Here is a 15,512-nt window from a genome sequence, read left to right on the forward strand (position 1 = left end):
GTGATATTTCCACTAGTCGGCGCTTTATTTAAAATTCCACCATTCTGTGAAAAGTTTGGCCATTCTGTAATGTGTATAATATGACTACGATATGGGGAAATCATCACAGAATTTTGTGTAAAATGTGGGTATTTTGGCCATATTAGATTAAGATGACACACTTAAATAGCATATTAAATATATTCTCTGTGGAAACTATCGAGTCACTTGGAGGAAACTACCATATTTCCCCTACTCTGGCGTACCTATATATGACCAAATTTGACATGCATAGTTAGAATAATAATCCTGCTATCTCAGCAAAAGACGTAAATGGGAGAACAATTTTGGCCTCCGTGATCATATGGGTGTAAGTCGGGCGAAAGATATATATGGGAGCTATATCTAAATCTGAACCGATTTCAACCAAATTTGGCACACTTAACGATACTATTAAACGTACTCCTTATGCAAAATTTGAAGCAACTCAGGGCAAAACTCTGGCTTTTGAAGCCATATAAGTGCAAATCGGACAAAAGACATATATGGGAGCTATATCTAAATCTGAACCGATTTCAACCAAATTTTGAGGCCATATAAGTTCAAATCGGTCGAAAGATATATATGGGAGCTATATCTAAATCTGAACCGATTTGGCTGATATTTTGCATATCCTTCGAAAGCCCCAAAATATTTGGCTGTCCGAAATTTTGAGAAAATACGTTTATAAATACGTCAATTATGGCCAGATCGGTGATAAATATATATGGCAGCTATATCTAAATCTGAACCGATTTTTTCCAAAATCAATAGCGATTGTCTTTGAGCCACTGTAAAACTCTGTGCCAAATTTGAGGACGATCGGACTTAAACTGCGAGCTGTACTTTGCACACAAAAATACATATACAGACAGACGGACGGACAGACAGATAGACAGACAGACGGACAGACAGACAGACGGACATCGCTAAATCGACTCAGAATTTAATTCTAAGACGATCGGTATACTAAACGATGGGTCTCAGACTTTTCCTTCTTGGCGTTACATACAAATGCACAAACTGTACCACAGTAGTGGTGAAGGGTATAATTACTTTTTTGAAAGCTTTTTTTTTGCTGGGATGTATCATAGCGTTATCAAGCGTACAATTATTACGCCTGAAGATATGCTATGAAAACTATCAAAAAAATCGAAAATTGTCCTAAAAACACAACCTTAAAATTTTTTCCCGCCGGCGGCGGCTTTTCGACTAAACCGATATAAATTTATCTATTCGGCGGCTCACAATTATCCATTATAAAACCAGCGTCGCCAAAAAATAGTGAAAATTTTCTTTTTGGATGCGGAAGTGGTGCCAAATTGACGCAGAAGCGATGAATTTAACATGAGCTTGTCATAGGACGGATGTCCACCATTTCAAACAGTCACTGCACTGAATTGGCATCACTGCTTAAGGTGTGAGGTGAATTCAGTGTTTTGGATGTGAATTAAGAATTTTTGTAATATTTTGGCAAATAAACAATTCTTAAAATTTTTTATGATTTTTAATGCATTATAACGCTTGTCTGGAACGTTTTTCATCCAATATTTTCAAAAATTCGCAAATTTAACGGATTTAACATTTTTTTCGGCTAAATTTAAGTAATTTGTACCATTTTATTAGTTCTTAATATGTTTTTAAACTATTTAAAACAAAAAAAAAAATCCCAATAAAAATTTGAAAAAAGCGGGTTATAAAAAAATTGACTCAAATGAACTTCCTGTGCAGTTAAAATAAAGAACATCTTTGGCAAGATAGTTTTGGAAGTTCTCTTAAAGTTGTACCTTGAGAAGAACTTCCAAAATTTTTTGCTGGAAATTCAATTTGATGTTATCCGCATGGCAATGAGATTAATTGTACAACCAATGTTACAATCAAATTCTGCATTTTATTAAAATTTGCTGAGCTAAATTTTTGCAAATTTTTTTGCAATTTAATACTGATCGATTGAGGATGGAAAATTGAAAATTTTGGTAAAAAATTCAACAATTATTAATAATTTTTGACGGATAAAATCAATATTTTTTGATTAATTGGCGGCTAAATTTGAGTCAAGATGAGTCGACATATTCGGCGGCGACGCGACTCGGCGGCTTCATTCTATGGATAGAATGTATTACAAATCAAAAAAAATTAAAGATATACTGATTTTTAATCTAAAAAACAAAAAATAAGAATTCAAAATTTCGTAGAAAAATATTATAAAAAAAAACCATAATTTGTTTCTATTTATTTATAAAAATAAATGCGACATTTTTGTTTAAATAGTGTATCACCATTTATGCTACTTTTAAGAAATTGCTAACGCTGATTAAAATAAATTCATCATTTATAATTTTCACTCAATATTTTGCAAATTTATTTATTGTTTTTTTTTTTCGTTATACTTACCCTGCAACTTCTTCTCCGTCTCCCAAAATTTTTGTAATTCCGTAAAGTATTTATCCAGTATGAAGACTTTGGAAAGGCCTAATGTGGCCATCGTTGATCAACATTTGTATTTTAATGAAATTGCTTCAAATAAAATTGTTGTTACAGGCATTTGGGATAATTTAACAAAACAAAAATATTTATTTCGTTTCTCTGCTTTTATGTTTATTTAGTTATTCACAAAACTTCTTGCAATCTATTCCTGTTTCATTAAAAGAAAATTAATTAAAATAAAATCACCTCGATAGACACTAACAATTATAAAAAAATCTTTTCTTTTAATTCTCAACAAAGCAATTTCGTTGAGAATCCAAATCAGAAATTTTCTAAACAATCACTTGGCACTTTGTTCTTTGCTGGAATTTATGGAAAGCATTCTTTTCTTTCGGGTGAATTTTTTTAGGATATGTTGCACAACTTTAGAAATATTTTATTTTTGCAGATACATTTTTTTGGGGGATTCTGTACTGTATACGAAGCAAGAGAAACACGTTTGGGCCACTTGGACATTTTATTGGTGTTGAAGTTTGTGTTTTTTTGTTTTTCATCAAACTGGTTTCAAAGTTTTTTTTTTGGGGGGAATAAGTATTTGTAGTGTGAGTTTTGTGTACTGGATACCATGGATTTCTATAACGAACTTTTTCTTAAATCAACACCAACAAAAACAAACAAACAACAATTTGACGATGATGATAATGGTGGTGATCTTCAATTCAAGTAGATCTCTTCATTTTCCCCTAAAGAATTACATTCAGAGCTGAGTCCCATATTTAGTTTTTTTTTTTTGGTAGGCCCATATGTGGTGGGCAACAAGTTACCATGATTCTTGCTTTCGGATTCTAAGCATTTCACATTTTCTCTCATCAAATAGTATGTTGCATGCTCACCATATAATTTCATTTGTGGTTTGGTGGCTTGTCATTTGGCTAAGTTTGGTTTGTCTATTTTGTCCCCTTCTACTACTCTCCTCTGTTCCATACGCTTTATTTTTCCTGAGAAAAATATTTCTAAATTTTAGTAATTTTGTGTCATTGCAAATTCCTCATCTTCTACTTGGGATGAAACTTATGGCGATTTCGATTGGGAAAAAAGGTGCAACATTCTCGAAATTTATTGCCAAAAATGAAGGACACTGTCATAGATTTTGTATTCTATAGAAATAAAATTTTGACAACATTTTCTACAGAAATAAAATTTGCCACAGAAATTTAAATTTTGACAAAATTTCCTATAAAAAAAAAAGTTGTGTCAAAATTTCTATAGAAATAAAATTTTAACAAAATTTTCTATAGAAATGTTGACAAAATTGTCTATAGAAATAAAATTTTGACAAAATTTTATATAGAAATAAAAATTTGACAAAATTTCCTACAGAAATAAAATTTTAACAAAGTTTCTATAGAAAAAAATTAACAAAATGTTCAATGGAAATTAAATTTTGATAAAAATTTCTATAGAAATAAAATTTTGACAAAATTTTCTATAAAAATAAAATTTTGACAAAATTTTCTATAAAAATAAAATTTTGACAAAATTTTCTATAGAAATAAAAATTTTACAACATTTTCTACAGAAATAAAATTTGGACAAAATTTCCTAAAGGAAAAAATTTTAAAAAATTTTCTATAGAAATAAAATTTTGACAAAATTTTCTATCAAAATAAAATTTTAAAAAATTTTCTATAGACAAAAAAATTAACAAAATTTTCTATAGAAATAAAATTTTGACAAAATTTTTTATAGAAATAAAATTTTGACAAAATTTTCAACAGAAATTTAAATTTTGACAAAATTTCCTATAGAAATAAAATTTTCTATAGAAATACAATTTTGACAAAATTTTCTATAGAAATAAAATTTTGACAACATTTTCCACAGAAATTTAAATATTGACACAATTTCTTATAGAAAAAAAGATTTGTCAAAATTATCTATAGAAATAAAATTTTAACAAAATTTTCAATAGAAATTAAATTTTGACAACATTTTCTAAAGAAATACAATTTTTGACAAAGTTGTCCATAGAAATAAAATTTTTGACATAGTTTTCCATAGAAATAAAATTTTTACAAAAATTTTTATAGAAATAAAATTTGGACAAAGTTTCCTATAGAAAAAAAACATTTGACAAAATTTTCTATAGAAATAAAATTTCGACAAAAATTTCCACAGAAATTTAAATTTTGACAAAATTTTCTAAAGAAATAAAATTTTTGACCAAGTTTTTCATAGAAATAAAATTTTTGACAAAGTTTTCTATAGAAATAAAATTTTTACAAAATTTTCTATAGAAATAAAATTTTCTTAGCAATAAAATTTTGACAAAATTTTCCATAGAAATAAAATTTTTGGAAATATTTCTATAGAAATAAAATTTTGACAAAATTTTCTATAGAAATAAAATTTTGACAAAATTTTCTATAGAAATAAAATTTTGACAAAATTTTCCCCAGAAATTTAAATTTTGACAAAATTTTCTATAGAAATAAAATTTTGACAAAATTTTCTATAGAAATAAAATTTTGACAAAATTTTCTATAGAAATAAAATTTTTAAAAAATTTTCTATAGAAATAAATTGTTGACCAAATTTTCTATAGAAATAAATTGTTGACCAAATTTTCTATAGCAATAAAATTTATTCGTTTTGTTCTTTAATCATTGTTGTCGTTTTCTTGATTTCAGCCTAAAACCATGCATTGACTAAACTACAAGTGTAGCTTAACCAACCGAGGAAAATAATGTTTGTCAAATTTATTTGGGCAAAGCCCTATAGACTGCAAGATGGTTGGATGTACGTTTCGGAATTACCACATTCCTCATCAGCATCCTCTATTTGCAGCAAAACTATCAACCAATTATCAGAATAAATTCAGGCAGTTCATTAAACCCAACAATAAACCACACTTGAACCCTCCGAAAAAAGGTTTTACATGATAGCTGGCTTATGCCGAAATAAATTCGTACAAACATAACTCTTTTCCTTTGCCACCGTCAAATCATCGATTTGAGTGCAGTTGGCTGGGTTTATTTCGAGCGTGCTTCCTCTTCTTTCTTTCATTCGTTTTGTTTTTTTATTGTTGGTTTTATTCTTTAATCATTGTTGTCATTTTCTTGATTTCAGCCTAAAACCATGCATTGACTAAACTACAAGTGTAGCTTAACCAACCGAGGAAAATAATGTTTGTCAAATTTATTTGGGCAAAGCCCTATAGACTGCAAGATGGTTGGATGTACGTTTCGGAATTACCACATTCCTCATCAGATCCTCTACTTGCAGCAAAACTATCAACCAATTATCAGAATAAATTTTGTCAAAATTTTTATTTCTATAGAAAATTTTGTCAAAATTTTATTTCTATAGAAAATTTTGTCAACATTTTATATCTACAGAAAATTTTGTCAAAATTTTATTTCTATCGAAAATGTTGTCAAAATTTTATTTTTATAGAAAATTCTGTGAAAATTTTATTTCTATAGAAAATTTTGTCAAAACTTTATATCTATGTTCTAAAAATTTTATTTCGATAGAAAATTTTGTCAAATTCTATTTCTATAGAAAATTGTTTCAAAATTTTATTTCTATAGAAAATTTTGTAAATTTTTTTTTGGTAGAAAATTTTGTCAAAATTTTAGTTCTAAAGCAAATTTCATCACAATTTTCTTTTGTCAAAATTCTATATCTATAGAAATCTTTGTCAAAATTGTATTTCTGTAGAAAATTTTCTAAAAATTTTATTTCGATAGAAAATTTCTTCTATAAAAATTTGTGTCAAAATTTTATTTTTTTATATAATTTTGTCAAATTCTATTTCTATAGAAAATTGTGTCAAAATTTTATTTCTATAGAAAATTGTGTCAATATTTTATTTCTATAGAAAATTTTGTCAAAATTTTATTTCCACAGACATTTTTTTATAGAAAATTTTGTCAAAAAAAATGTTTATAGAAATTTTTTCAACATATTATTTCTATAGAAAATTTTTATTATTTCTATAGAAAATTTTGTCTACAGAAAATTTTGTCAAAATTTTATTTCTATAGAAAATGTTGTCAAAATTTTATTTTTATAGAAAATTCTGTGAAAATTTTATTTCTATTGAAAATTTTGTCAAAATTTTATTTCTATAGAAAATTTTGTCACAATTTTATTTCTATAGAAAATGTTGTCAAAAATTTTATTTCTACAGCAAATTTAATCACAATTTTCTTTTGTCAAAATTTTATTTCTACAGAAAATTTTGTCAAAATATTATTTCTATAGAAAATTTTGTCAAAATTTTATATCTATAGAAAACTTTGTCAAAATTTTATTTTTGTAGAAAATTTTGTCAAATTCTATTTCTATAGAAAATTGTGTCAAAATTTTATTTCTATAGAAAATTTTGTAAAATTTTTTTTTTGTAGAAAATTTTGTCAAAATTTTAGTTCTACAGCAAATTTTATCACAATTTTCTTTTGTCAAAATTTTATATCTATAGAAATCTTTGTCAAAATTGTATTTCTGTAGAAAATGTTCTAAAAATTTTATTTCGATAGAAAATGTTTTCTATAGAAATTTGTGTCAACATTTTATTTTTGTAGATAATTTTGTCAAATTCTATTTCTATAGAAGATTGTGTCAAAATTTTATTTCTATAGAAAATTTTGTCAAAATTTTATTTTTGTAGAAAATTTTGTCAAAATTTTTTAATAGAAAATTTTGTCAAAATTTTAGTTCTATAGAAAATTTTGTCAAAATGTTAGTTCTATAGAAAAATTTCTCAAAAATTTATTTCTAAAGAAACTGTTGTCAAAATATTATTTCTATAAAAAATTTTGCGAAAATTATATTTCTATAGAAAATTTTGTCACAATTTTTTTACACAAAATAATATTCATTAAATTCAAATAAAGATTTCATGAATTTTTCTCAATTTTATATGTGTGTGTGCTTTTTTTTTAATTTTTCCATAGCTCTTAAAAAAGCACCACTTATGCGAACTTCATAGTCTATGCACTCCACTTTGGCTTTGTACCACTTTCTAATCCATAAGTGCATCTGACATTACCAATTGGCCGTTAAACTTCCCATTGTGCAACAGATTTTTTTAAGAAACGCTTTGTTTGCAACGGTGTTATCGTCTGTCTATTATATTAAATGGCGCTTACTCTATTGCCAGAGTAGTTTTGTTGAACTATTCGCGTTTCTTTTGATATTATTGTTATTTAGTTTCTGTTATTGCAAATACGGCACGATTTACATTTCTGTTGTTGCATATACAAAAGAAACACACACAAAAAAACGAATAAAGTTCAACACAACAAACACCCAAAACTTTATTAAACAACGCCATCATTATAATAATCAACATAAACAACACACACTTCACAACATCATCATCATAATCATGATCAATTTTGTTATTTGCTAAAATTGTTACGGTTGGGTGTTGGATTTGGATAGGTAACATTGAATGTGAATATTCCATACCATGCAATAGTAAAATGAAAGAAAAACAACAAACAAATACAACAATAACAGTAGGGAGCCTTTATGATCTTGTGTGGTATTTCTGTTGTTGTTGTTGTTATTGTTGGTGTTGAAGTTTTGTTTGGTTTGTTAACTCTTTTGCACTCACACTTCACTATTCGAGCTCGCACACACACACACGCCCAACCCAACATAAATACAACACCGACTGCACACCAAGCCTTTGGCCTAACTCACAAAGTGCGCATAACTCCCCATATGAGCATAAACGCTGATTTTTTTGTTTTTTTTTTCTTATTTGCCGATGGGTTCGAGCCAGGGCTGCCAATAAAATTTCAAGAAAAATCGTCACTTTTTTCGATAAAAATCGTCATAAACGGCACTTGCATTTTAAAAATCGTCAAAAAGTCGGCAATTATTAATTAAAATAATTAAACGTATTTTTTGGGTAAACTAAAAACAAAGTAAATAAAGAAATCAGTTTTGTATACAAATAACATTACCATAAAAATCATTTTTTGTTAAACAAAAATATTTCGTAATTTTTGTATAAAAAATCTATATTTCTAAAATATTGTTATTAATTGAGTAACATTTTAATTATATATTTTGAAACTAAAGAAAAAGTCCCATGTTTTCCAAAATAGGTGATTTTTTATGGTGGTTATTTTTTATACCGTACTAGAATTTTATCATAATAATAAGTAAAAGTAAAAGTTTCTATTGCACATTCTGTGTAAATCATTATCAATTTTGGTATTAAAACAATTTGAGTTATTTCATTTTAGGTTGTTTTGAAACAGAATATTCCATCCAATGAATTATTCTCCAGCTATCATCTAATTTTAGTTTTTTTGCTTAAAAATGTCTACGTTTGCTGTGGAGTTTGGAAGAATCATGATTACGAATTTTGACAAAACTCGAAAAGCCAAAGTACTCCACGTTCTGTTTCCGAATTTTTTCCCAACATTTTTCAAATATATTTTAATATTTTCAAAAATTTCTTCAAAATGTAAAAACTTAAACTCCATAAACTATGTGTCTAATATCGTTAAAATCGGAAAAAAATCGGAGTTGTCCATTTTGTGAGTAAAAAATCGTCAAAATGCCGATAAATCGGCAAAATTGGCAGCCCTGGTTCGAGCACAGGTCTCCATCCATGTGAGATCGTTGTTGCATTGGTGTATGTGTGTCTTTATGTCTGGTACTTTGAAAGTAACCGTCAGATACATACAGATTCAAACAAACCCAACCATCCAATAAACCAGCCAGTCAGCCAACTAACAAACAAAAACAAAAAAACTAACACTTCGCGAGATTTGTACCTTTAAGGTATCCACACACAAAACGAGATTTAAGTTTTTTTCTTATTCACCAAAAAAGAGGTTTTCTTCTTCTTTTACTGAAAATCTTGGATATAGTTGATCGAATGGTGTTTCTTCATTTTTGCTATGGAACATTCATATATCACTTATTTTCTTGTAATTTCCAAGCGATTTGATTAATTACTTTTATAATTTTGTTTTATAGGACATTTTTCTTTAACAAAATAATGATCACTGTAAAATTTCTGTTGTTTTTTTATCTTTCTTTTTGTTAGCTGTTATTTTTTTACTATATTCAATTTATTTCACATGTCACAGTTTTGTTTTTTTCTCACAACTTCCGTTTCAGACGTCTTAACACTCTTAAGGTTCTTTACGAACTAACAACTGAAAACTTCATTTGATCTCTTTGATGGAAGTGGATGTGAAACTCTCTCAAGCTTGTATCTCTCTCTTTAACACCTGTGTATAGGGTTGCAAACAAAGACCGGCTTTTAAAATAACGAAATATGCTCTTAGCAATGTTGCCAGATCTTCTTTGTTTTTAATCCTCAAATAATTGACACTTTTGTGCTTTTTTGATACATTTCGACTGCCAAAAGCACCGTGGCACGACCGCGGGCCATTTGGTACTTTTTCATCACAATTACTTTATATAGAATTAATCTGCCCTAAATGTAAACGTTTCTCAGATATCAACTCAACTCTAAAAATTTTAATAAGCGGACATTGAAGAAATAAACATATTCCCAAATGACGATTTTTTAGTTTTTATTAGATCAAAACGATAAAAAAATAAAAGTTTCTATGGAAATAAAATTTTGGCAAAAGTTTTTATAGAAATAAAATTTTGACATTTTCTTTCTTTCTTTATTTCTATAGAAAATTTTGTCAAAATTTTATATCTATAGAAAATTTTGTCATAATTTTATTTCTATAGAAAATTTTGTCAAAATTTTATTTCTATAGAAAATTTTGTCAAAATTTTATTTCTATAGAAAAATTTTTGTCAAAATTTTATTTCTATAGAAAATTTTGTCATAATTTTATTTCTATAGAAAATTTTGTCAAAATTTTATTTCTATAGAAAATTTTGTCAAAATTTTATTTCTATAGAAACTTTTGTCAAAATTTTATTTCTATAGAAAATTTTTATATCTATGGAAAATTTTGTCATAATTTTATTTCTATAGAAAATTTTGTCATAATTTTATTTCTATAGAAAATTTTGTCATAATTTTATTTCTATAGAAAATTTTGTCAAAATTTTATTTCTATAGAAAATTTTGTCCAAAGTTTCTTTCTATAGAAAATTTTGTCAATATTTTATTTCTATAGAAAATTTTGTCAAAATTTTATTTCTATAGGAAATTTGGTCAAAATTTTACTTCTATAGAAAATTTTGTGAAAATTTTATTTCTATAGAAATTTTTGACAAAATTTTATTTTTGAGAAAAATTTGTTAAAATTTTATTTCTATATAAAATTTTTACAACATTTACTTCCTTATAAAATTTTTGCATAATTTTATATATATACAATTTTTAATGAATATTTATTTCTATAGAAAATTTTGACAAAATTTTATTTCTGTAGAAAATTTTGACAAAATTTTATTTTTGTAGAAAAATTTTTACAACATTTACTTCCTATACAAATTTACGTACAAAATTTTATTTCTATAGAAAATGTTGTTAACATTTTAGTTCTTTAGAAATTGTTATCAAAATTTTATTTCTACAGAAAAATTTCGCAAAATGTTATTTCTATATAAAATTTTGAAACAATTACCGATTTGACGAAAATGGACCAACATCAACCAAATTCCATTTAGTCCGACCATCGGACCAAATTTAAAAATGAATAATTTTTGGATAAATTTTGAAAAACTTTATGTGTAAGGTGGAAAGTCGGGCGGTGCCGCACCCATAGCAAGGTAATCGGGCGGTATAAACCACCCACAGTAGGGTGGTTTGCGACCGGCATGCTGCAAACAATAAATACATGGACAGACGGGCACTAAGGGTTAAATCGGCTCTTGAGTTGATTCTGAGTCGATTGGACATAGCCTATTTGAATCCGCCAAAAAAAATACAGGACTTAGTGGTAAGCATATCTTCTGAATTTTTTTCATTAACGAGAGGTACTCATACCTTTACCTTTAAACTATTTTCCCGTTTTGATGATAAAATCTGGCAACCCTTCCTTTTGTACTTAACCAAGAATCGCATGTTTTTGTCAAAACAAAACAGGTGATACAAGAATTTTGCACACTATGCCATATGGGCGAATAATAGTCACAATTTTTCGTTTTGTTGAACTTAAGAGATGTTTATTGATTTACCCTTTAACGGAAACTGCAGGGATAATGTGGATAAAGTTTCATACATTTTTAAATCCCTAAAATATGCTACAAATATTTTTGTTATATATAATGCAATGCAAGAATTTAGTTGTACAATTCATCGAAAACCCTAGAAATAATGAAAACATCAAACAAAAAATACAGCAAAAATAGCTAACTAAAATTTTTAGAAAAGTTTCTACAGAAATAAAATTTTGACAAAATTTTTTATAGAAACAAAAAATGTTGACAAAATTTTTTATAGAAATAAAATTTTGGCATAATTTTTTTAGAAATAAAATTTTCTATAGAAATGAAATTTTGACAAAAATTTTCTATAGAAATATAATTTTGACAAAATTTTCTATAGAAATAAAATTTTGACAAATTTTTTTATCAAATTGAAATTTTAGAAAATTTTCTATAGATATAAAATTTTGACAAAATGTTTTATAGGAATGAAATTTTGACAACATTTTATATAGATATAAAATTTTGACAAAATTTTCAATAGAAATAAAATTTTGACAAAATTCTTTATCGAAATAAAATTTTTAGAAAATTTTCTATAGATATAAAATTTTGACAAAATTTTCTATCGAAATGAAATTTTGACAAAATTTTCTATAGAAATAAAATTTTTAAAAAATTTTCTATAGAAATAAAATTTTAACAAAATTTTCTAAAGAAATAAAATGTTGACAAAGTTTTCTATGGAAATAAAATTTTGACGAAATATCTTATAGAAATTTTTCTATAGAAATAAAATTTTGACAAAATGTTTCTATAGAAATAAAATTTTGATAAAATTTTTTATAGAAATAACATTTTTAGAAAATTTTCAATAGAAATAACATTTTGACAACATTTTCTATAGAAATAAAATTTTGACAAAATTTTTATCGAAATAGAACATTTAGAAAATTGTATATAAAAATTTTTCTATAGAAATAAAATGTTGACAAAATTTTTCGATAGAAATAAAATTTTGATAAAATTTTCTATAGAAATAACATTTTTAGAAAATTTTCAATAGAAATAACATTTTGACAACATTTTCTATAGAAATGAAATTTTAACAAAATTTTCTATAGAAATAAAATTTTTAAAACATTTTCTATAGAAATAAAATTTCAACAAAATTTTCTAAAAAAATAACATTTTGACAACATTTTCTATGGAAATAAAATTTTGACGAAATATCTTATCGAAATTTTTCTAAAGAAATAAAATTTTGACAAAATTTTTCTATAGAAATAAAATTTTGACAAAATTTTTCTATAGAAATAAAATTCTGATAAAATTTTCTATAGAAATAAAATTTTTAGACAATTTTCAATAGAAAAAACATTTTGACTACATTTTCTATAGAAATAAAATTTTGACTAAATTTTTTATCGAAATAAATTTTTTAGAAAATTTTCTATAGATATAAAATTTTGACAAAATTTTCTATAGAAATGAAATTTAGACAAAATTTTCTAAGAAATAAAATTTTTACAAAATTTTCTATAGAAATAAAATTTCAACAAAATTTTTTCTAGAAACAAAATTTTGACATAATTTTCTATAGAAATACAATTTTGGTAAACTTTTCTATAGAAATAACATTTTGACAGTATTTTCTATGGAAATAAAATTTTAACAAAATTTTCTATAGAAATAAAATTTTGACAAACTTTTCTATAGAAATAAAATTTTGACAAAATTTTCTATAGAAATAAAATTTTGACAAAATTTTCTATAGAAATAAAATTTTGACATAATTTTGTATAGAATTGAAATTTTGACAAAATTTTCTATAGAAGTAGAATTTTGACAACATTTCCTACAGAAATAAAATTTTGACAAAATTTTTATCGAAATAGAACTTTTAGAAAATTGTATATAGATATAAAATGTTGACAAAATTTTCTATAGAAATGAAATTTGGACAAAATTTTCTATAGAAATAAAATTTCAACAATTTTTCCTAAAGAAATAAAATTTTGACAAAATTTTCTATAGAAATAAAATTTTGATAAAATTTTCTATAGAAATAAAATTTGTCAAAATTTTGAAATTATAAAATTTTTCTGTAGAAATAACATTTGGACATTTTTTTTTGTAAATAAACTTTTGACAAAATTTTCTATAGAAATAAAATTTTTAGAAAAATTTCCATAGAAATAAATTGTTGACAACATTTTCTATAGAAATAAAATTTTAACAAAATTGTCTATAGAAATAAAATTTTGACAAAATTTTCTATCGAAATACAATTTTGATAAAATTTTTTATAGAAATAACATTTTGACAAAATTTTCTATAGAAATAAAATTTTAACAAAATTTTCTATAGAAATAAAATTCTGACAAAATTTTCTATAGAAATAAAATTTTGACAAAATTTTCTATAGAAATAAAATGTTGACAAAATTTTCTATAGAAATAACATTTTGACAAAATTTTCTATGGAAATAAAATTTTGACAAATTTTGCTATAGAAATAAAACTTTGGCAAAATTTTGCTTCTATGGAAATAATTTTTTTTAGAAAATTTTTGTAGACATACTGCTCCAAGATTTCAAGAGCAGATCACCTTACATCTTACTTTCAGACTTTTTTGTACCGATACTAAAGTGACATACTTATCTTGCTTTGGTGATCACCTAATGGTAGACATTACAAAAGTCTCTAATTAATCTTGTAAACTTACCTGGCTTTATAGGTTGTGCTATAGTATCGGTAGGTTCCGATTTTCTTTTGGGCAGTGACGGGGTTTCTAATTAATCTTGTAAACTTACCTGGCTTTGTAGGTTGTGCTATAGTATCGGTAGGTTCCGATTTTCTTTTGGACAGTGGCAGGGTATATATTGCAGATCGTTGGGCAAATCTTTGAACGACTTCATCAGATTTAATCGTTGTACTATTGCTCTTAGGATTCTCCATAGATTTAGAACGACTAAGATCCTTAGAAGAAATTGAGGCTTTATGTCTATGCCGGCTTCTTGACCGTGAATGTTTGCTGGATGATGAGGCCGAAGTAGAATTACTGGTAATAGAAAATGAAAGTTATCAATAAAATACCCCTTTCCTTTCCCTTTTCACGAACTCACCTAATAGCCTTGTAATACTGACAAAAGAAATCGGGACGTATACGATAATGCTGTATGAAAGCCTCACATTTTCGCAAAAATATTGGATTGGTGGACAAATCCGAAGGGTCGTCTTCAAATCCATCATTATCTTTTGAAGTTTTAGAGTGTTTGTAGGTCCTTCTTCTCCCTGCATGTTGTTCATAATTAGAAGGCAAATGTTCATCTTCGATTTCTGGTATATTTTCAAAAAAATCCTTGGTTTTTTTATAACTTCCACTATTGCTGGTACTTCCACCCGCACTTTCCCGCCCGCTGCTACCTTGTGACTTAGCAGAGTTATTTCGACTTTTATGCGAACGACGTTCTTCCAAACTTCTGTGGGGCGAATTAGCCCTCGAGTGTGTTGTTTTCGATTGATTCGATTTTGAGGAATTTATACGTCGGTGATAATCTTCATAGGTTTCATCTGGGAACAACATATCATCATTTCAAGTAAGGCTAAATTCTTTTCGTCACTTCATTGAATTTTAATATGTGCAATATTCGTTATGAATTTCCTGAAGCGTGAAGACTGATTTTTAGGAAGTTTTGTGTGATTACCTGGAAACAAAATCAAGAAGAAATTAGACAAAATTTTCTATGGAAATAAAATTTTGACAAAATTTTCCATAGAAAAAAATTTTGACACAATTTCCTATAGAAAAAAAATTTCCAAAAAATTTTCTATAAAAATAAAATTTCCACAAAATTTTCTATAGAAATAAAATTTCACCAAAATTTACTATAGAAATAAAATTTTGACAAAATTTACTACAGAAATAAAATTTTGGCAAAATTTTCC

The 15,512-nt window shown here is 25.8% G+C and overlaps 2 protein-coding genes across 3 annotated transcripts in view; both read right to left on the reverse strand.

Annotated features, from left to right (window-relative positions):
• The window catches only part of dachs (unconventional myosin-IXb-like dachs), a 100,011-nt gene extending 85,398 nt beyond the window's left edge, over positions 1-14,613 (reverse strand). Inside the window, exon 1 of one of the 2 annotated variants that reach the window (XM_075293786.1) lies at positions 14,378-14,613. In XM_075293786.1, coding sequence (XP_075149901.1) covers positions 14,378-14,522 — 145 coding nt within the window. In that variant the 5' untranslated portion in view covers positions 14,523-14,613. Of the gene's footprint in view, positions 1-2,412; positions 2,648-14,377 lie in introns of those variants that run through there. The other variant, XM_075293787.1, reaches the window with a different exon arrangement.
• A 72-nt stretch (positions 14,614-14,685) lies between these two features.
• On the reverse strand, positions 14,686-15,250 carry LOC142224531 (uncharacterized). Its single transcript, XM_075294313.1, has one exon. It carries the CDS (start codon positions 15,148-15,150, stop codon positions 14,686-14,688), a length of 465 nt encoding a protein of 154 aa, XP_075150428.1. The 5' UTR covers positions 15,151-15,250.
• Positions 15,251-15,512: the final 262 nt, after the last annotated feature.

This window comes from Haematobia irritans, chromosome 2 (assembly GCF_050003625.1).
Source record: "Haematobia irritans isolate KBUSLIRL chromosome 2, ASM5000362v1, whole genome shotgun sequence".
Classification (NCBI taxonomy): Eukaryota; Metazoa; Arthropoda; class Insecta; order Diptera; family Muscidae; genus Haematobia; species Haematobia irritans.